General features: G+C 29.8%; 1 protein-coding gene across 1 annotated transcript; it reads left to right on the forward strand.

Annotated features, from left to right (window-relative positions):
- Positions 1-530: 530 nt before the first annotated feature.
- LOC139094151 (uncharacterized) lies at positions 531-22,835 on the forward strand (the record flags this gene model as incomplete). Its single annotated transcript, XM_070645097.1, has 13 exons — positions 531-670; positions 3,685-3,976; positions 4,341-4,679; positions 4,914-5,135; positions 8,210-8,500; positions 16,642-16,772; positions 16,851-16,875; positions 17,014-17,066; positions 19,272-19,451; positions 19,822-20,710; positions 20,771-21,249; positions 22,108-22,293; positions 22,366-22,835. Coding segments are annotated over 13 exons (3,332 nt in total), but the record flags the coding sequence as incomplete, so codon positions are not given.
- Between the last annotated feature and the right edge of the window lie 1,017 nt (positions 22,836-23,852).

The following is a 23,852-nucleotide window of genomic DNA, read 5'->3' on the forward strand; positions in this document are numbered from 1 at the left end:
CGGATATCATGCATGAGCATATTCATACTCGTTATGCTTTGTTTGCGTCTAAATAATATTATTTTTATTATTTTCATGATCAGAAAAAATTAATTCAATGTGAACTAAAATGTGATTTCACAAAATACAGCCAACAACAATAACAACAACAGCAATGAAATAAAGAAGACCTATTAAGCATGCATGTGTATTTGAAGTGAAAATTAATTTTTTGCTGAATTAAGTTCATATATTTATGATTTTCACATATGTTACTGATGTATGGAATAATATTTATATTAATTCCGTATATACTGTATATATTAAATCCATTAAATGGTGTGTAGACGAATATGAGTTATAATCTGTTAAATCCAACAAGAATGAAAAAATTTGTAATTGTCTGTAGATTTTAATATTAGTGCTGCTCATAAACAGTTTAATAAACTGTAAATATTTTATGTTAGATATAATATTAAATTGATGATAAGGCTTAGCGTATAAAAATTTATGTTTTTCATGTGCTTTTTTTCACTTTTCTCTAATTAAAGATAACGTCACAGCGATAAACAATAGCAGCACATTAGCACACTCACCGCGTATTATTGACGTGCAGGATATAAGTAAAATAAGCCTCGAGACACAGAAATATTTGAAAGATGTGCAGAATTCAAGTCCATCAAGCGATGAGGTAAGTTTCACTTTAGAATTAATTGAGATTGAGGCTAGATTATTTTATGGATCTAAATCGATTATAATTATTGATGTTAAGGTCAAGATTAGACTTAATTTGAAAGATCAGATCAGCAATTCAATGACTATAGATTAGATACAGATCAAAGATCCAGATTACCTAATAATTAATCTAGAAAATTACATGAAATCAGGAAGAATATTAATTAAAATTTCAAGGAGAAAACTATTTTTAAATTGCCAATTACCAACACAATTAAAGCTAATTAAGGCGGATAATAATTGATGGCAGACTGCATACAGCCTTGCAATTAACGCATTGTTATTGGATTTCACTCAATTTATTTATTTTCTGACAAAATTTTTGAATGTCGATTTCATTTTCTTATCAGACAAACATTATAGCTTGCATTGTAGTCAGGCGCCGTAATAGACATTATAAATTTATTATAGTATCATGGCAGTTAGTTTGTTGCAGTTTCGTAACATAATTTGCGACTTTGATGATTGTGAAATGTGCTGAACTTTTTAATGGCTTTTTGAAATTTTGAGCTTTTAAAAAGTTGTGAAAACATTAAAATTCAACGAAGTTTTAAAATTTAAAATTTAACGGCTAAAATTTAAATTTTCAATATAATATGAATTTTGACGGCTAAAATAAATTTGAAGTTTAACGAGTTAGAAAAATTAGAAATTTACCATAAAAATATTTTTTGGAAATTAACGATTTTAAAAATTTCTAAATTTTATCCTTTTTAAGAAATTTAAAATCTACCGGCTTCAAAAAATTTGAATTTCAATCATTCCGAATTCGATTTTTTAACAATTTTAAATTTTAACGGCTTAAACAAATTTAAATTCCAACGGCTAAAATAAATTCAAATTAAAGCGGCAGAACGAAATTTGAATTTTAACGGTCAAAAGTAATTTGAATTTCACCCAAAAGCTCATTTTTTGACAATTTCAAAACAGAAACAACCGTTAAAAGGTCAAATTGCATCCAAAATTTCCCACACTTTCCCATAGAACACATCTAATCATCCGTACAGAATTTCAATGTTTCCTTTATTAAGGTTTATCTAGTAATAATAATAAAATGGCAAACAATAATAGCCAGCAATATAAAATTACATTTAATACTAGATAATAATAAAATTATTTCCTCTCAATTGATTCAGGCGAACATTCCCAAACCTAATGGCATGAGATATCAATACTCATATTCATCCCCTCCATTATCATTCCTTTATAACATATTATCAAAAAATTTATTGGCTTTCCGTACTTCTTCCAACTTTCATGCCATGAAATTTATGACCCAGCAGCTTTTCCATCAATTTTCAAGACAAACTTTACATGTACAGGCATACATATACTCAAATTTCAATTTTGTAGCAATTTTTGATTGAATTATGTATGTTATATATTTCCAACGGTACATACATAAGATATAAATTTTTTTATTTCTGTTGAAATAAGAAATACATGAGAAGGAATGAAGGAAATAATTTTTTTTTCTCATTATTATATTGAGGCACATGAGAGGATATCGAGTGGAATTTATGGATTCAGTAATTTATGTATTTTTTTGATTTCACTTCTCTGTACATTCAACCCATTTTTCAAGTGCTTCTATTTGTTCATCTATTTGTTGCATCAGGCATGTAGTCGGGGGTCAGGTGGGTGGGTCTGTATGAGGTTTGGGGTTCTCCTCCACTCCGAGCGACACAAGATGGCGTGCCACATGGGTTGAATTAGTCAAATCAGTCAGTCACGGTAAAGTCAGGGCAACCTCGCGTCTTACCGTTGATAAGACGATGTAACGGTTGCTTAGGGAACACTCTCTGCAGTTCGAGTTTGTAGCTTGTTGCTCGAGTAGATCTTAGGTTCTTAGAGCACCATACTCTGTGCTGTATTTTAGCACAAACTCCATGTAACTGGGTCTACCTATGGAATCCCTATTATACAACATAGCGATCAGTCCATGACCTCTTTCACACACTGTGTTGTTCGAGTATGTGACTTGTTGCTCGTGTATATTGAAGGCACTTAGAGCACCAATCAGCTATATATTAGCACAAACCCTAAAGGAATAGATGTCTACCTAAAGAATCCATATTATATAATCCAGCAACCAGTTCATAACCTCCAAAACCTGACTTACCATGAATACACAAAATCCTAAGCTGCCTTGAAACTGCCTCAATCCCCTCAACTCCATCCCTGCATCACATCCAGACACAGATCTCTTTTTAAAGCCAAAAAGAAATACTTTTTCTCATTTTTTGCTAATGGCAATCATAAATTTTCATCATATTATTTGATTTTCTCGAGTGTGATTTGATGATATAGATGATGCTCTTCACTTTTTTTTATTACGTCTATAATATGAGTTCATTCATGAGTCACTAACATATTTAACTGCATTTATCATGACTGGGTTTTACTAACTGATAAATTGAACGTGAAATTAGTGATGAATGCAGTACTAATGATGATTTATCGCGATTTGTTGGTGGTTGTGAATAGATAGATAATCGCGTGTAGAAAACAAAAAGCGAAAAAAGAGAGACTTTTTTTCATATCGTGCTGATAAGATTGTAGATAAAATTTAATTTTTATTATTTTTCGCTTTGTTTCGCAGGAAAATAGTTTGTCATTTATAACTGAATTATTATTTTTAAAATTTCGCGTCAGTTTTTGCATCTATTTGCTGAAATTCAAAATAAATTTGTCAGTTTTTCACAAGTTGCTCAGTTCTTGTGCGTGTGTTTTTGAATTTTAGGTAATTTAATTATTCTGCTTCATAAAATAGTCTTGTAATTGTTGAAAACTATAGAAGGTTTCCTCCTCTCAAGCATGTAATTCGTTTATAACTGAATTATAAATTAATTAAAGAAACCTTACTGGATCTTTGATAAATAAACAAAAGAAATTTGTGAAATTATTTAATTTTATTACAATTTACCCATTCTGTATATCTAATATTGTTTCTTTTTATTTCACCCTCAGGTATTCCTTTTGTTAGTCAAACGATTGGCATCATTGCAGCAACATAACAATTTAAAATCATTACAACAAACAAAGGAAATTAGAAATTGTCGTCGTGAACGTGATCGAAATTCTGAGGATAAAAAATCAAATGAATCGAGTGAGCAGAATGATAAAAGGAACATATTAGAGCCAGCATCTGATGATCATTGTATTAATGACAAAATTAGCACATCAACACGCACTGAAAAAATTATGGGATCAAATGTGAGCTCGGGAAAAGGATTATCAGGTCGCAGAACACAATCACAAAGTTAGTATGAACTATTTTGCAGATGCAGTGTTGGCAAAGTGTTATGTCTGCTGATTGAAAGTAGAAAACTGTCATAATTTTCATGTTTACTGTATCTTCTAAGATCCAGAAAAAATTAGATACTTTTAATCCATTCTGGATGTTTATGATTGCCAAATCCAGAACAAACCAATTTGACACTCTTCCAACACTGTTTCTAGGTCGTTTTGTAACATAAAATTTATATCTTTTCGAAATGAAAAAGTTAAGTAGCTTAAAGGCAATTTGAGAGATCTAATTGAATTGAATTGAAGCCATTTCCAATTTTCTATTTAATACATATACGTAAGATAACAAAATTTAATAATGAGGTAATATTTTACAGACAATATCGATAACAAGTCATCATCTATAACTAATGGCATCTGCTGCTCAACAAAATACTCAAAATCAAAACGAAAGAACAGCAATATATCAGCACAAGATTTCGACAAAAAGCCATTTAGTAACAATAATACCGGAGAACAGAACTTTGACGGAATTGGACAAATTATAGCAGCAAATTCAAATGTGACCACAATAACAAAACCAAAGAAATTAAATCAAGGAAAAAGCAGGGATAAAGAGAAGGACAAGGATAAGAAGAAAATTATACATGGAAGTTTGCCTAATCATCTCGATACAGACATTGATTATGAGGGCAGTGATGATACGAATAGTAGCAGTAAGTATTAGCAAATTGCTTTCTTTTGTTCTATCTAAATATACATTGGATATACTATAGGCTTTTGTGATATCATTTTGTGTGTGTATAATAACATCTTACTGGTTTTCATTCTCTCTCTATTTGTTGGATCTATCTCGAGATTACATTACATTACAAAATTCTAACATGACGGAATAACTTAATGTTGTGGACATTTCTATCTTTTTTTTCTTTCTACTAACATCATTGTAGTATATCAATATCCATCAAATCAGCCACCAAGTTATGATAATGCACAATTATCAGCAATTAGGAAATTTGATGAAATTTATCAGCAACAGCACCGCTATCAAGCCGAACAACATTTTGTTCATCTAAAACAACAAAATCTTTCATTTCGCGTTGCTAATACATATGTTAGGGAAAATTTTATACGAAATCATGAAACCAATTCGTTCAGGATACCGCATCAAGGTGATTGATTGATTGATTGATTAAAATACACACAAAAAAGCTCGCGAGACATTTGCAAGGCATCCACAATTTATATGTGCATGCATTAATCACCATTTTTTTTACTGCTGTTATTTTTCGCTTTAAATTAAATTGTTATTTAGCAAATTTATACATTTTTTATGTCCCTCTCTTTTTTTATTGCCAAATTTATGTTGAGGAAAATTTCGAACGAAAACCACACACAAAAAAAAATAACAAAATCTGAATGAATGAATGATGAATGAGGAGAGATCTTTAAGCAGTAAAATACTTGTTTCCGCTACCCTCACACGAGGATAACTAGTATAGGCGTAGTTGAGTGGGGTGGTGGAAAGCGCATTTTTAAGGCAGGATAGCAGGCAAATGCCGTGTTTTTGCTGAAAGCACGCTTGTCAGCATGCTCAACTAGTATAATTAATCAGAGTAAACTCTCCTCATTGCCTGCTAGAGGCAGAAAAGCTGCAAGTTTTCTAAGAGAAATTATGTAAAAAACTAACGGTTAAATGATATTTGAAAAGTAACGGTCTAGAATTTATTTAAAAACTAACGGTTGAGAAATATTTGAAAAATAACGGTCATGAAATATTTGAAAATTATCGGACGTGAAAAATTTGAATACAAACGGTCGAAAAGTATTTCAAAAATAACGATTGAAAATTATTTAAAATATAACGGTATTTGGAACCAAAAGCTTTCTAAAAGCTCTTTTGACACTTACGCAGCCTTACGCAGAGCTTTCTAAAAGATCTTTTAAAACTACGCAAACGTACGCAGAACTTAAGTTCCTAACATAAGAATTCTAAACAAAGCAATAGAAACCCAAATAGACATAATACGCCCAACGACTTCCTATTCCTATAACATAATGTGTCGAAGGAAAAAAAAATGAAAATTTTATCTAAAGAGGGAAAGAAGCTCCTCAAGCAAGTTCCTAAAGCCTTTACATATAAAAAATTTTTTATTTATGTCTACACATAGGAATACATACGAGACAGGAAATAATTTGGAAAATAAACAGTAATCAGTTAGAAGCGCCACACAAATATAATATATTAAGCCTCACTTTGTGCTTCTTTTCAACGTCCTTTTATGTTGAATCTATAATAAAATATGCTATCATGGAAATCCTATCTCACTTATTCAGCTGTTCCATTCATTCAATGAGGAAAATCCGTATATTTTTATTATTCAAATAAGCGCGCACTTAACAAGTATAAGATTAAAAATATATATATATATATTTAGCAACAAAGAAAAAGGAAAAATTGAATTTGATTTAGAAAATTGATATAGCATTTTTATGTATTTCTTGTGTCTAAAAACGAGACATTTCCTGATTACTTTAAATACATTTTTTTTTTTGTGGCTGAAAAGAGCTTTTTTCACATAATTTTTCTCTTTTTTTAGCTATTTATGTTATTTTTTATAGATATATATTGAGATGTGTATCGATGTAGGAACACATATATGTTGTTGTGTATGAAATTACCATCCTTGATTCCTATCTATTTAATATTCGTTTTGCATTTTAATTTTTCATTTTCATATAAAAGTGAAAATGTGGGGTGGAACAAGACCTCACATAAACTTTTTTTTTTTTATGTATTCACACGGTGCGAGAGATGTTTATGGATTGAGGAACGATCAATATTGTTGGATAAAATGATGTTTTATATTTTACTGTTTTTGATGAAATTTTTAAGGCTAAAAAGACATTGATTGTATAATGGGATTGAAATGGTTTAAAAATTGAATTTAAAAAGGGCTTTTTTGTCAATATTTTATATGGAAAATGCAGAAAAATTGTGTGTTTACTTATTTGATTAAATTTGTTTTAAAACGGATTTAAAGGTAAATTAAAGGAAATTTTCATTAAATTTTTGGGATTTAAATTGAACAATTGAGCAATTTTTTTGTTCATTTTTGAATTTTTTAATTAAAATTGAGCAATTTCGCAGATTTGGATTTTGTCACTTTGCTCAGTTTTGAACTTAAAATTGAGCAACTTTGAACTGGAATTTAAGCAACGCAACAACTTTTGCTGAGCTTCTGACTTAAAATTGAGCAACTCTGCCTTATTTGCTCAGTTTTGCATTTAATTTTGAACTATTTAATAAATTTGAACAACTTTGAACTTAAAATTGAACAACTCAGTCACAATTGCTCAGTTTTGAACTTATAATTGAGCAACTCGGTGTTAATTGCTCAGTTTTGAACTTGAATTTCAGCAATTCTGTCAAACTTGCTCAGTTTTAAATTTAAACTTGAACAATTTTGAACCTAAATTTGAGCAACTCATCCGTATTTGCTCAGTTTATAACTTAAATTTGAGCAACTAAGCCACATTTGCTCAGTTTTGAACTTTAACATATCTTTTAATTAAAAAACAAATTTTTAACATTTCCCAATCCAAAACTCGTGTTATTTAGACTGAAAAACTTTACATTCAAATGCCATAAATCCTTAGCGTTGTGAGCTTTTATATTCTCAAAAGCTTCTATACACAATTACTTCATTTTTTTGTTGTTTCATTTTTTGAATTCATATTCATGCATGAGGAACACAATACTCATGCATTCATTTCGGGTTTTATTTATATTTTATGTATTCTGCAAACTTCTTTCACTGTTATTGTATTTTCTGAAAATTTATGTACTTTAAAGAGTTTTTTCTTTATTGATTTTTGCGTTAAACATTAAATCATATTTTCTTCTCATGTTTCCTCCATTTTTCCTATCTAATAAAAGTCTGTTTTTCATAAAATATAAAATATATATAAAAATTGCATGCAATACATGTATTTTTATGATATTTAAATTATTCTACATGCTTTTATGAGCTTTTTTATCCATTTTTCTTTATATATATTAGACTACTTGTTAACAATGTTGTTATTATCATGTTCATCATAGAATGATAAATTAATTCTCTTTTTCTCGTTTCTTCCCTTCGTTTAACTTTTCATCTCTGTGCTTATGATAGCTTAAATAATTGAAATATAAACATTATGAGAATAATTTAATAATTTTATTTCATTTTTATCATCATTTCAGCACACGGGCATCGTGTTAAATTTGATCCAATAAATCGAATTGTTACACAAAATCCACCACCATTACAACAAGTAAATGATCAATGTTATGATCAAGGTTATGGAAGTGAGAGATCGCCTGAGGATGAAGTTCTACCGCCACTACCGCAAATTACCGATCAATATAATACAATGGTTGTTAATTCATTACCTCAGGCAATGCTGCATAATTCGAATCAATTATTTGATATGGACTATCAGCAGAAATTTCAACAACAATCTATTCAACAAAGCTATGACTTTATAACAGAAGGTAAGTGCTGTTTTGCTGTTGGTTGTAGATAAGAAAGAAAACATAATTTGTGGATACTTATCACGTTATATCGAGCGCTGCTTTTTCCTAGAATAAGCCATGAACTTGAAGTATCTCAATTTATTCAACATTCATGACATATTCTCGTTCACTTGAAAATTCAATTACTTCCGTTTTTTTTGCTTTCGTAGCAACAGTGAAACATGTCAAGGTGTACAGAAGTCAAACTTTTTTTTAGCGTGATTAGTATTTAAGGATGGATTTGTTAGCATTTCATCTGTCTGTCTTACTAGGATAATTGATTGTAGAGCTTAAAGTGCTGAATTCAGCGAAATAAGCTTTTAAGCTGTCTTGCTAGGACTATCCTTGATTTAGAGCTTTCATTGCTGAATTCAGCAAAAAATGAAGCTTTTTAACTGTCTTCTTGGATTTTGAATTAGAGCTTTTATTGCTGAATTCAGCAAAAAAAAGCTTTCAAACTTGATTAATTTTCAAAAAAAATTTGACCGTTATTTTTTAAATATTTCTTAACCGTTAATTTTCAAAAATTATATTGTTGACTGTGAACAGCGTTATAGAAGTTTATGCCTTCATGTTCAAGAATCCTCCTTACTTACTATCCTATAATCCAAAAACATTCCAAAAAGAAAAATTTCATAACATATTTTTCTACTGATAAGAATCAAGTTTTAAAACTAGTAAGGGGCGAAATAAAGTCAAAAGGGATGAAAAGTTCAACTACATATGCTTTTGTTAAAAAAAATAATATTTATAGATATGAGGGTTACATGCACAAAAAAGAACTTTCCGTTGTTTACCTACAAATAATATGACTATGGCGCCAGGTTGCTGAAATAACTTTCTATACTGTATAATATTGGAAAGGATGGAAAAATAAAAGGAATTTTTGAATTTACATTCACAATAGCACATAGAGAATGTGAAGGTGAACATGTAAACGATATGTATGCTTAGATAATAGTAATTTAGATTAATTTGAATTCCTTGCAATTATCCTCAATCATCATATCAAACGCACACTGTTCTTGACATCTTAATATGTATACAGATAAGAATTTTGTAGAGATGCAAAATATTTTCTCCTTAAATATGTATGTCAACAATGCCACATCTTGAGCTGATATGAATGACTTCTTAACATTTTCTGTCGTCTATTGTACAATTCTACCAAAAGTGCTTGTTCCATTTTTTTTGTATTTTTTTATTTCATAATTTCCTTCTTTATCATCACCTAACAAACTAAGATATGGCATGCTTACTAATTGCGAAACAGCAGTAGTGTAAGAATTGGCGCCTTTTAGCTAGATGAATGGCTGTACTTAATTTTTGGAAGGAAGTTAGATAATGATTGTGATTCTGTTTGATTTATAACGGATATTTTTTAAAATTTTGAGGGGTTTGTGACTATTTTTTGCATCTTTAAGGGTTATTTTGAATTATTGAAAATCGAGAGGCGTTCAACTGTTTTTGCATCTTCAACGGTTCCTTTTCAAATTTTAGAATTTTTTCGATCGTTATTTTCAAATAATTTTTGAAATATAAGGGCCGAACTACTGGTTTTTGCATCTTTAACGACTTTTTTTGAAATATGAATGGTAAAAACTATTTTTTGCATCTTTAACGACGTATTTTGAATTTTTTTCGACCGTTATTTTTTCAAATTATTTTTGACAGTTACCTTTTAAATTTTATAATTTATTCCAAAAGGAGCTAACATAAAATACGGGTTATATGCGCTTTCATCGACTATCACAGACCATAATTCATCTCAGTCTTTAAGTCTTTTTTTGAGGAAATAGAAAAAAAAATTCTTTTGCTTCTGTTAAATGAGACTTTTCCTTTCGGTACGTATGACAACAAATTACAGAGCAAAGATATAGAGTGAATGAATGAAGAGAGTGGAACAGTCAAAAAAAAAAAGAATTTCTTCTTTTCAACTATTTTTTTCTATACCAGTTTCCTTATTTTTATTTGAGAAATGTGTGGCAGACAAAAGCATGGGAAAAAATTTCCTTCCTTCTTTTTCGTTGTCTGCGAGAAAGTTTTATGTCCTAATTTTTTTTCATCTTCTTCATCTTTCATCGTATCTCATCTTGTGCACTATAGTGCAACCATAATTTCTTTTAGCTCTATGATTTAAGCATCCATTCAAATTTTAGTTTGTTACCCTACTTCATAGCTGTACAGCAGAGTTGCAAAATAAGCAACTGTGACAGGCAAAAACCTTACAAATTCTCTAACATTTGCTTGTTTTTTCTTACAAAACCATACAAATGATCAAGTACTTGTATGGTTTTTGCCAGTCACAGGTGCCATTCTGCAAAAGGCACTTGTGACAGTCTAAAACCGTACAAATTATTGAAAATTTGCATGGATTTGTAAGAAAAACCATACAAATTATCGAGACATTGTATGGATTTTGTCTGTCCCAGGTGCCTCTTTTGCAACTCTGGCTGTACTTTACGTAAAAAATGTATATATAAAATATCTTTTATTCAAGAGATAGCTTGTTTATATAATATATGTGTGCGACATGCTGAGTGTCTTTTTCTTCATAAAAATACATGATCACATATTTGTTGTGAATGACGCATTTTTAGTAATATTTCGTGTTTGAAATTTATTTATTTTCATGCGAAATTGTCAGAATTTTTTGTGCTGAGTCAAGATTAACTTGAGTATTTTTTTTGAATGACATACTGTCATGATGTTAAGAAATTGACAAATTTTATTTCGCTTGTCTTTGATCAATTTTGAAATTGAACAAGGCATGAACAGGCTGTGGTGCATTTGGTAATGAAGTTTTGATGGAATGGAATGTGGCAATGATTTTGAGGTTAAAATGTTATTGTCAATTTTGAGAATCATTGACAATGAAGGTTATGTGCTGTATACTTGAGCTTATATATACATAATATAGATTTAAGAATTATTGTTAAGGATAAAAATGCTATGATTATTATTTACTTACTTCCTTGGTTAGGGCGCACGTAGGGAATGTCTAGAGACAGCTCTATCCTACGAAACCTTCTGTCAGTTCAGAATATTAAGGTTTCTATCATCCTTTTTAATATATCCAATCCAGGCATTCTTCTGTCTGCTACGCTTCTAAAAATCTAGAAACGTTGACGCTCGATTTAAGAGAAATTATGATTATTAACTAAGAATGCTAGATAGTGCTAGGCAATCAATGTACAGAATGCAATTTGTACAGGAATTTTTCAAATTTTTGTAACGGCTTTTCTAAATTCAAAAATTACTATTTAAAAACACCTAACCTCAAAAAACACAAAAAGCTCATTGTGATTCAGACTAGTAAATTTCTATTTCGAGCAATAAAAATTTATTAAAACAAATAAAAAAACAAACAAAAAAAGTTAAAAGCTTCCTCAAATTCCATAAAAAAAAGATCCTATACAATCCTAAAACTCTATTGAACTTTATTAGTTCAAATGAATTCGTTCCATTCATTCCACAAATTCATGCATGAAACCCATAACTTGCCCTTCCTCTACATTGCTCCATACTTCGTGTAATCAACAACTTAAACTTTTTTTCTGCATGTTTTTTCTAAAAAAAAATAAACTTTGGAAAGTAATTTTAAAAGTTTTCCATTTCTCAGCGTGCCTCATTTCATATTTCTGCCATTCTCATGCTAAATTTTCCATTCAAAAAAAATAGATTTTTCATAAAGCTATAAAAAAATTTGTTAGTAGCTTTTAAGATAATAAATTTACAAGAAAATGAAATTAAAAGTACTTAAACTGCGATTTCGATTCAAAATGAAAAGAAATAAGAAATAAAAAAAAAAATAAATAAAAAAGCTCAGAGGAATAAAAACAATAAAATGAAAAGATTTATTTGAGGAAAATGGCAATTGTCATTATTATCATCAACATTAGCTACAGTACAATGAGAATGAATTGTTTGTAGTTAAATTATCCTATTCTTCATACAGCTTTTCTGGTGCTGTTTACCAACAGCTACATGTTAATTGTCTGCAATTTGTCTTTGTTTGTGTAGCATTTAAAAAGGAGCTTTAGAGCTCAAGTAAATGGTCGTTATTTTTTAAATTTTCAAATTTTTTAACCGTTGTTTTTAAAAATTCAAATTTAATTTGACCGTTATTTTTCAAATTTGTAATTATTTTAACCGATTTTTCTTAAAATTCAAATTTAATGTAGCAGTTTTAAAATCTCAAATTTGAATTTGAGTTGACCGTTTTTTTTCTAAAAATTCAAATCCATTTAACCGTTACTTTTAAAATTCAAATTCTATTTGACCGTTATTCATTAGATTAAAATTCAATTTGAGCTTTAATTTTCATAAGATTGTCCCATCCTTAAATTCAATCTTAATAGTCTATGCTTAATGCCTTATGCTGCATAAATGCGCATTCGTCTGCCCCAAAGTAACACGACAGTAAACGGGTTGTCGCTTCTGATTATTATTATTATTACTATCATAATGTCAACGAGGAATAAATTTCAATCTCATTATATGTGACTATACATCCCTTTTTTTTTTAAATCCTCGGAGGACATTTAAAGTATGATAACGAATTTCCGTTTAAGCTTGCATGACTTTCATTCCATTAAGCTATAAATGTGTTGAACATATACACACAAACATTTATCATACGTAACGATATTAAGACTAACTGCAAGGGTGGATCTAGTACACAAATGAACATTAAAAGGAATCCGAGGAATTTTTGCATAAATATCATTTTTATTTACTCGACTTCCTTTATATCATGCTAAATGAATACAATAAAATTTCTAGGAATTCCTCACGTTTAAAGCTTAATGTTGTCAGGATTATGTGAATTAAGGTGGGGGTTACGAAAAAAAAAGCAATTTATTCACTGACCAGGAAAAAAAAAATCATTGCTGTAAATTTTTAATTTATATGCTTGTTTGTGAAAGCAATTCATTTGTCAGTTCTGTAAGGTCTGGATTTGAGGTTGTTATTCTGTATGCTTTTTCAATTAAACTTGAATCCTTGTTATGAAATTTTGTCAGGTTTATGAGAAGCGGATGTGGTTATGATGTTGTGTATGTAAAGTGATAGTTTTGAATGCTAATTTATAAATTTAGTTAAGTTGCAGGATGGAAGAGTTTAGTTTGTAGTTTTATCATGTAAATGTAGTCAGGAATTGTTAAAATTGAATTGTAAATGATAATTTGAACGTTTTAAATCATTTATCATTTTTTTCAGCAAAATCAACACAAAATCTGTTCAATTTCTGACTACATAAAGTTCAAGACTAAACACACATCATCCACATCCATCATTAAAATCAAAGAATATGAGGGCTTATATTGCCATGATGAATTTTTTTCCAAGAATCAAGTCGTTTAAAGTTTTAAAGAGTCGTAAACAAAATGTAAAAAGTCTTTAAATCAGACAATATTACACAAAATCTGGGCTAAAGGAACAACCTTAAATCTTTATGAATAAGAAAACAAATGAGAACTTTTCAACCTTTTTCGGATGCTATGTGCGGGTCGTATGGCTATGATGTGTCATGAAGAAGACATACAGATGTTTTAAATGTGAATTTTCTTCTAATTCTTTTTATGTCCCTCTCCGCATTAATCAACGTTCAAAATATTAGAATTTTGTTTCCTAAAAAACGGTCAAAATAAATTTGAATCAGTTCAAATTTTGAATTTTTGTAAAATGTGGCCAAGGGCAAAGATATTAAGGGATTTTGAGAATTGAAAATTAACGAATTTTGAGAATTCAAAAGATAACGGTCTTCAAAAATTCAAAAAATAGCGATCATCGAAAATTCAAAATCTCAAAATTTTGTCATCTCGGAAAGATGCAGAAACGACTAAAAATCAATTTTAATGGATCGAAATAACGGTCGTCAAAAATTCAAAAAAATAACGGTCATCAAAAATTCAAAATCTAAAAATTCTGTCATCTCAGAAAGATGCAAAAACGATTAAAAATTAATTCTAATGGACGTAATTGATGAACAACTGAAAAGTTGCCTGAAGGAACTTTTTGTCAACAGTGAAATTAGTTGCTCCATAAGTGTGAAAACCTCGTAAATGCCATAAAATGTACATGCTAAATTACAATTTTTTCTTTCTTTATAATTCAAACATAACGAACCACGTACAGGATCATTAAGAGAAGAAATATTATTTTCTTTAAACATAATGTCGGAATGAAGACTAAAAAAACGAGAGCTTTTGAATATTTTAAGAGAATCATCATTATGCTTTATGTTACACACATCACTTTTTATATATCTCAGGATTTTTTTTTTTCTTTTTTTCTTTTTATTCAAAGGGATTACACTTCATGCTTTTAAAGATATAATGTGTACAGAAAGAAAAGAAAGAAAAATCATGAAAAACGAATATGGTGGTGAATATTTTATTCCTGCCTAATCTTTTCAACTTTTCTCCTCTTTTGCCTGCCTTTCTTCTTGCTCCAGTTTATATTTTAGATATTTTATTTCTCGTTTAAGGAAAAAAACAAAAAAGAAAAGTGGGAAAATTTTCTCATTGATTTGTAAAATCCTTTATAAATGACGTCGATTAAGGATTGAATTTCAATTCAGTTCTCATGTCTTATTGAGATGTTCTTGAAATTTGAATTTTTTATGACCGTTATTTTTTTGAATTTTTGGCCGTTAATTTTTGAATTTTATTATAGTTTTTTAAATTCTGCTAATTTTTGAATTTTATGATCATTAATTTTTGAATTTTTCGTTAATTTTTGAATTTCAAATGACCGTTATATTTTTGAAGTTTTCTACGATAATTTTTTGAATTTTTCAATTTTGAAATTTTAAATTATTCTTGAACCGTTGAATGTTAATTTTTGAATTTCTTTTCGACCGTTAATTTTTCAAAACTTCCAAAAACCTCATTTTGAGTGTACCCAGGACGTCATAACAGAATGACCCTCCTAAGATTGAAAATGATAACTTTATCTTCCGCTTTCTTCCTTAAAAATCTATTTTTTACTGCCTTCACACGGTTCTAATATGAAGTGCCGAGAAAATGTTTAAAACTCTTTAGGGATTTATTCATAAACCGAGTTATAAAATTTTCTGGAAATATTTTGACTCTCTCAAAGCGTTGTTTTGAATGATTCAACATAAAAAAAAAAAGTTTAACAGGTACTTTGAGAATAGTAAAATGTACAGCATAAAATACATTTAAGTACCACAACGAACTCTTAAGTGCGTTGGAATTTTAGGTTAATTACTGTAGGTGTGAAATTTTATTATTTTGTAAATAAAATGGGTTGATGTGGTGCTGACTTTAAAAAAATTAGCGTTAATATATAAAATTATGAGATAAAATTTTATTAAAGCAGATAAAAAAGTTGTAAATTGAGCATTAAAGTTTAATTGAAGCAATATTTGGAATTGAGAATTTAACGGTTAATAAAAATTCAAATTGATTTCAATTCAGCTTTTCACATTTTCATGAATAGAATTGTGCAAATTTTAACGGTTAAATTGACTTCAAATTTGAATTGCTAAAAGAAATTCAAAATTAAACGGTAAAAAAAATTCAAAAATTCTTGAAAATTTAGTCATCTCAGTTTTTAACGGTCAAAATTCAAAAATTCTTGAAAATTTAAGTCATCTCAGTTTTTAACGGTCATAAAAAATTCAAAAATCCTTCAATATTCTGTCATCTCAGTAAGATGCAAAAAAACATTAAATCACCTCAGTTACATTAAACTAACAAATAATTCAAATCTAAAGTAATACGTCAATCAACTGTCAATTTTTGACACAAGGTTGGTTTTTCTGAATGAAAATTTTCTTTATGACTCAGAATTTATAAAGGTTTCCGTAAGAATTAACAAGTAAATGCCGCAAAATTATGTAATTATATAAATGTCATGTTTGCTGAAATATTAAGCCTCGATTCTCGTGCGGAAGCTTTTCCTATTAGCATTATGAATGCTAATATCAAATTAGAATAGAATATAAATATTTGGCATAGTGAACCGTTCAGCTTTAAGAAAATATCCGCAAAATATGTTCTTTCTTCCTCTACCGTACATCCAATACAGTTATTGATTCTTTTAATTTTTAATAAACTATTGTACATGTTCAATTCATAACTTTATTTCAGACTGCACATTTAATGTAGAGATAGTGAAAGGATTGGGTGGACTCGGACTGTCTGTGTCAGGAGGAATCGACTCATCCGATCCATATCCCGGACTTATACGAATTAAACGATTATTCCCACATCAAGCTGCTGTAAGTTACAATGTTCATTTTTTTCCAAGTAATTTCCACCTTCATAATCCACTCTTTACATGCTTTTTTTTATTGCAGTGGATGACTGGACAACTTCAACAAGGTAAAAATTGATATGATGCAGCAATGGATGTTGAAAATAATAACTCTGCATTCGTTCATTTACTCCCCATTGTGCTGTGTGCTTGTTCAAGCTTAAAAAAACAAAGTTTTTTATATTATTGCTTTTACTTTATCTTAGGTGATGTTCTACTCGAAGCTAATGGTATTATATTAACTGGACTGACAAATAATGTAAGTAAAACTTTTACTTCTTCCATATCCTTACATAGTAATAATTTTTAGCGCGTTTTACATGGACGATGCAAGCTGATGTAACTAGGTTGTTGTCTGTTACAGTCTGTTGGTCGTAATTTTATTGAATTGAAGCAAATTTTTTATTCTGACTGATAAAATTTTGGATTGATTTTATAAATTGTGTGCTAAATCAGTAAATGAACGGTTATTCAAAATTTGAAATTACTTATCAAAAATCCTAAGAATAGTTCAGATTCATGGTTCAAAATGCTTAGAAAATTCAAATCTTTAAAAACCGTTATATTTAACAGTCATCTTCAAAGCTTTTTAAGAGCTTTTTTTTAGATTGATTTTAATTTATGTGCTAAGTCAGTGCTAGTCTTTTCAAGCATCCTTTAGAACAGCTGGTTCCTTTATCAAAAGCTTGAAAAATTTTCAGAAGCATTTTTATTTTTCAAAGTTTTGACTTAATTTGAATTTTTTTCAACCGTTAAATTTCAAAATGAAAAATCAAATTGAAAATCGCTTTATTTTTTTTTTCTCAACAAATTAAACGCACTTACTGAATCACATGTAAACACATCTATGCTAGCTATATGTGTATAAACAATTTTGATTTATATGGACAAAATTTTTTATTTTTTGTCGTCTTGTACAAAAGCACAAAGTCCATATAAAGCAATTTTTTTAAACTTTTCCTTAATATTCCATTTCATTCATTTTCATAAGCTCTCGTATGATCGTAAATATCAGTGAATATATGAATTAAATTTCCGCAGGCACATCTTTTCGTTATATTATTTGATAAATCGTAAAGTTTTACAATTGCGAGCTTTTTTTTTTTTTTTCATTCATTTTTATGATGTGTGTGCTTGCATTTATTGAGATTTACTTTTTTATGTATGTGAACATGAACTGCTTTTTTTTTGTGTCATGAATAAATTGAACTTATAGTGAAAAGGTTTCCTTTTTCCGATTAGACGGATTTTTTTTTTTTGTAAATTTTCTCTTTTCAAATAAAAAAGGATGAGATGTGAAAACAAGAACTCATATCCGTATCCATATATTATGCTTAAAACGAGGAAGAGTGCCTTGCTTCCTTTTGTTGTTGACGACACACATGTCGCTGCGGTATATAAAAAATTTATAAAAATTTTAAATTTTTTATTCCTGTTTAACGCAGCTTTTTTTTCTTGTGAAATTTATTCATTCGTTTTTCCTGTAAATTTGTATTTTTATTAAATTATCTAGGATGATGGTAGCATGTTGTTTGGATTTAGGAAGATGACGAAAATTTCAATTTTGTTCTTGATACTTTTTTTTTTATTTGTGAATATGAAAATTCTCACTAAAAGCTTCTCGGAAAATGTGAAAAAATACTATTTTAAAAGTCAAATTCAAGCATCATGTAAAGTGTAATAAAAAAGCTTTTAGCAATTGTGCTGCACATAGTACGTGCAATCGAGTCAAAATAGAGTTCGTATGACAAAGACTCATTAAAAAGCTTCACTTTGTTGCTAAACTTAACAGCCATTACGTAAAATGAAACTCGTTTGATCAATTTATGTTCAAAACGACACTGACAAGAGCTTTATGCTTTTATGCTCTATCGTTTTTGTGCTTAATTAGTTAATTGCTTTTGTTGAAAATTAACGACTTTTTAAATTTTGAAAATCAACGGTTTTCAAAAATTTGAATTTTTGCTTCTTTGTTTAGCTACCAAAAAATATTTAACGGTCGAAAATTGAATTGTTGGAAAAGATGCAAATTTTTTGAAAAGACGCGAAACATTCAAATTTTTAAAAGCCGTTATTTTTCAAATTTTACAAAACCGTTAATATTGAAAATTTCAAAAATCCTTCAAAATCATTTCAAATGCGCTTAAATCATGAATTTTTAAAAATTCCTTCTTTTACAAAAATCAAGCACATCGCAAGCTGACAAATGCTGCAACGTGTATTTAAAAACTCATCTAAAGTGTAAAGCATTCCATTTCATGTTCACTTGAAATTTCATACACCGCAAACAGTCTCATGTTATATTATATCAAAAACAATTAAAATTTTCTTTTTTTTTTTCAACAAAATTTGTATAAAAAAATATGTGCATAAAAGATTGTTCATTCCATAACTTTTTATCTCAAAAAATTCTTTATTTTTCTAATTTTTTATCTTCCTTTTTTCTTCATGTCTGTTTATTTAGGAGGCACTTGAAGTGCTGCGAACGATGGGAAATGTTGTGAATTTACTAGTATGTAGACCGCATGATGAAAATTTTCGTAAATTATCAACAACAAATCTTGAAGTGCCAGTTCCTCCTCTACGTTCATCTTTTAACATAAAGCATCAACAGTACACGAATCAGTTTGAGTTATCACCAGGGGTAAGCATTTAAGTCCTATCATCATCAGAATCACCTTTGGAAGTGTGTGATGATTACGATGACAATTTTTTTTATGGATTTGCGATCCTTTTCTGCTTGTTAATGTCATTTATATGCGATACTTTTTATTAACGCCTCTTTCTGTCTGTGAATGGAGGAGCTCGAGTTAATGAAAGAATAGAAAAGTCTGTATTGGACGTGGAAGCTGCTTGACTAGAATTGCTGACTGGTCAAGTCGAATGAGCTTTAATTTTAATCCTTGGATTTATTTTTAATCTTAAGATTTATCTCAGCATATAAGACACACATGCAACCGAAACTATGAAGCCATACTCATTCTATCCTTTTATGTCCATTTCTCTATATATAGGAATTCGAAATAATGCTCGTTAAGCAGCAGGGATCGTTAGGTTTTACATTACAAAAAGAGGATGAATCCATAGAAGGACATTTTGTGAGAGCATTAGTTCGTGAGCCAGCAACATCCGATGGACGTATACAAGCAGGTGATAAGATTGTAGCAGTGAATGATATTCCAATAAGTAACATGACACACGAGCAAGCTGTGATATTTTTGCGACAGTCACCAGATACTGTTAAACTTCGATTATATCGATTTTATGATGGAAAAGATGCAACATCACCGACAGATTCAAATTATAAAGCACATCATGATAGCAATGGAACAATGAAACGTTCAAAATTACGTCCGGAAGCAATATCGCTTATATCTGATTTGGCAACAAAGAAAAATACTCAATCATCGTCAGATGGAAATTCGGAAAATTCTTCATCATTTCAATCATCAACCAATACGATGTCATCGCCAAGACGTCTTAGGAAAAATAATAATAATAATTCTAAATGTGGAGCGATGGCATATGACACAGATAATTTGTGTGATTCATCATCAAACATATCGACAAATATAAATCAAACTTATACTATATCATCATCCGATAATGCTTGTGCGACTGGTGGCGGTACAAGTAGTGGTACACATACACCATTTTCGGATTCATCTGCTGACACATTAACAATCATTTCACAGCAGCGTGTAAAATATTATGATCCTCACGAGTTGCCGGCAGACGACGATGAGACAAATGATGGATTCTATGACAGTGATGAATTGGAGAGTTTAGAGCATGATAATGAATGTTCATCATCGGATATCAGCAAAATTAAACGTCCCGAATCACTTAATATAAAGAGATGTGGACATACCGGTGATTCTGGTTCCACGCCGCTTGCATCACGTAAGCCTTTATATAAATTTTCAATTGCAACAACAAATGCATATGAATTAAATAATTTAGATTCTGTACTGGATGCACCAACCACAACATATCGTATGGATAATAACGATGATGATGATACCATTGATGGACATGCAATGTCGTTTACGAGCTTACCATGCGAGACATTACTCCTTGCCTGCAAGACTGAAAATGATTTGCGTAAATCACCACTTAATGACACTGATACATGCTTATACGTTACAAAATTTAACAAAAATCAACCGTTATATCAATCAGCGCAAGTTCAAATAAATCATAAGGCACATCCAGATGACATAAATGCTGAAATGAATTTACTAAAATGGAAAGGTGTCACAATGTCTCAACAACAGCAACAATATGAAGCAAATGATGACAATGACGATGACAAATGTTCAATAATATCATCGCAACGTGAAGATATGCCCATAGCTACAAATACATTGCGTGTATCAATACGAAATGCTCAAAAGGATATACATCTTGATGAAATGGGTATCGATAGTAATATAAACAGGGTAAGAATAATTCCTTTATTTTTATGCTGTATTTTTTGTTGCTGTGCGAATAAGACAAGAGAGATTCGAAAATTTAATCAATTATTATCGACCTTCATTTAGATGAACGGACTCGCGTTGTGGATATATGTTTGTTTTATTCATTCTCATAAATCCATTTTGGCGAATTGTCTAATTTGTTGAATGAACTGACATTTTGGCAATAACATGTACAAATTGAATTTTTCTTTTCCGCTTTTTTTCTGTTTCTTTATGAAAAAGAAGACTTAATAAGATTTAGATTAGAATTGATTTTGACTTAAAGTAGGAATTTCTAGAAATTTTGTTTGTTGGGGAAGTTAATTTAATTAATGGTTTATAGCAATTTATATGATTTTGGAATCAAAAGTTAGATTTAATGATTTTAATTCAAAATTAAATTTGAAAACCGTACAAATGTATTAATACATTTGAATGGTTTCTTTACTTTTACATGATCTTATCTCAATTTCAAATCAATGTAATTGTAATTTTAGAACCCTATAAATGTGTTTTGTAATTTGTAAGGTTTCAAATGCTTTTGAGAATTCATCAGGAACCTTACAATAGCATTTTATTAACATTTATATGGTTTTCGATGCTTAAATATCAAATCCAGTTCAAATTTTGAACCTTGTAAAACAATTGTATGGTTTTAAAAATTCAAATCTTCAAAATCCGTTAGAAAAATTAAATTATAAAGCCAGCACTAACAAAGATCACTGAATGCTCCTTATAATTCCTACAGCTATTCGCAGCTTTTTACTCTTATTTTTCCCTTTTTTTCTCATTAAATTGTTTCAACTTCAATTTCCCCCATTTTTTTCCCTTTCCCAACAGATTATTACAATCGAAATGAATCGTCGATGGAGCTGTCGTTTGGGAATTCGTCTTGAAAGTCAACAGTTGATTCCTAATGATGGTTGTGATGAGGGAGGCAAGTCAATTACAGTAATTAAGGAGATTTGCAAAGATACATTAGCTGAGAAAGATGGACGATTGAGGGTCGGCGATCGGGTTCTGATGGTAATACTTTAAATGCTTAAAGCTGTAAATCTGCTTATTTATTTTATATTTTTTTTTCTGATTTCCTTACAGATTAATGATGAAATTGTCGATTCCTACAGTACACAAGAAATAATAGACATGATGCGAATAATTCGTGGCTCGTTGAGTATAACAGTAGCTAGAAAAATTGACTAATAATCATTCTCACCATAATCTAAATGATGGATAAGGCAAGCAGCAGCAACAATAGTAGGCAACAAAAAAAATATTGTTTATATAGAACAAATTTACTACTTTATATAAAAAAAAAGAAGGAAATATAACAAAAGTCTGATAATCAACTGAAAAGCTCACGTACGCACTGTGTGAAATTTCGTCTCTTATCGATTTTTTGTGATTTATGGAGCATTCACTCATCGTTTTTAAGAGAGTAAAAAAAAGGAGGGAATAAATGAAAATCGTTTTCCCTTCAATTTTCCCTCCTTTATTTCTTTTATTCTTCTTAAAAATAATATATAAGTGAAAAAAAATAAAGGAAAAATTACATCGCAATAGAGAAATTGGCATTTTTTTATTGAGTTGGTAGAGTGAGTGAGTGAGTGAGAGAAAGAGCGGTTCTATCGATTATCATTAAGTTCTTTACTTTACTTAATATGTATGTACAATTTTTTTATCCTTACGTGCAATAACACAACAACAACAATGAAAAGGAAAGAGGAAGACAGCATCATACATCAGTATGATGTGCTACAAAATGTGCTGTGTCGAAAGAAATTTTCATTTAAAGTTTACGGTTTGTGGATTTTTTTTGGTGTTTTGTACTCAATGTTCACATTTATGAAAGCATTATACCAAAAGTAGGAGAATGAATGTTAGCTTCATGACCAAATCAATTGTTTCCATCCATGCAATGAGCCAAAAAAATATATATAAAGCAGAACTTTAGAATATTGCCATACATAGACGATTCTTACTTTTTTTGTCTATCTATCTAAACTATCTACGTACGATTTCGGCATGAGATAAATGAGTAAGGGAAGTTATCAGATAAAGGATTAGCAGTGAAGCGCAGGTTGATCTTTGAGTGGATTGAGATGAGCTTTTGGAAGGTGTTTTGTGATTTATTGCTTTATGTTGATGTGTATTTGTCAACTTACTCATCTGTGATCTATGGCCTCTCTGAGTTGACGTCTTAAACTGGCTCTAATTCTGGCTGCCCTTTGTCAATTGTCTATATCCAAATGCTACGCTGTATCTATCAACAGCCTCATTCCCTGAAATATGCTAACGGCCCTTTTATATTTGAATAATTTAAAACTGTATAAATTCTAGAACACTTGGGGGTCGTTCAGTAACTAGTTGAAGGCAAGTTAATGTTTAGTTGATTACTTACTTAGTTACTGGAACCATACTCAGACTTGAAGCCTAGGTTGCTATAAAAGGCTTTCAATCTGACTTTATTACTGGCCTAGCTTGTACAAATTTTCAGTTAACAAATTAACATCTAACTGGCATTCCATCATTACCGTCCTTTGGGATGTTGCTCTTGGAGCACCAGGACCTATTTTCTTTTGTGG

The sequence above is a fragment of the Chironomus tepperi genome, unplaced genomic scaffold (assembly GCF_022539635.2).
Source record: "Chironomus tepperi strain 1889 unplaced genomic scaffold, CSIRO-AGI_Ctep_v1 contig_350, whole genome shotgun sequence".
NCBI lineage: Eukaryota > Metazoa > Arthropoda > Insecta > Diptera > Chironomidae > Chironomus > Chironomus tepperi.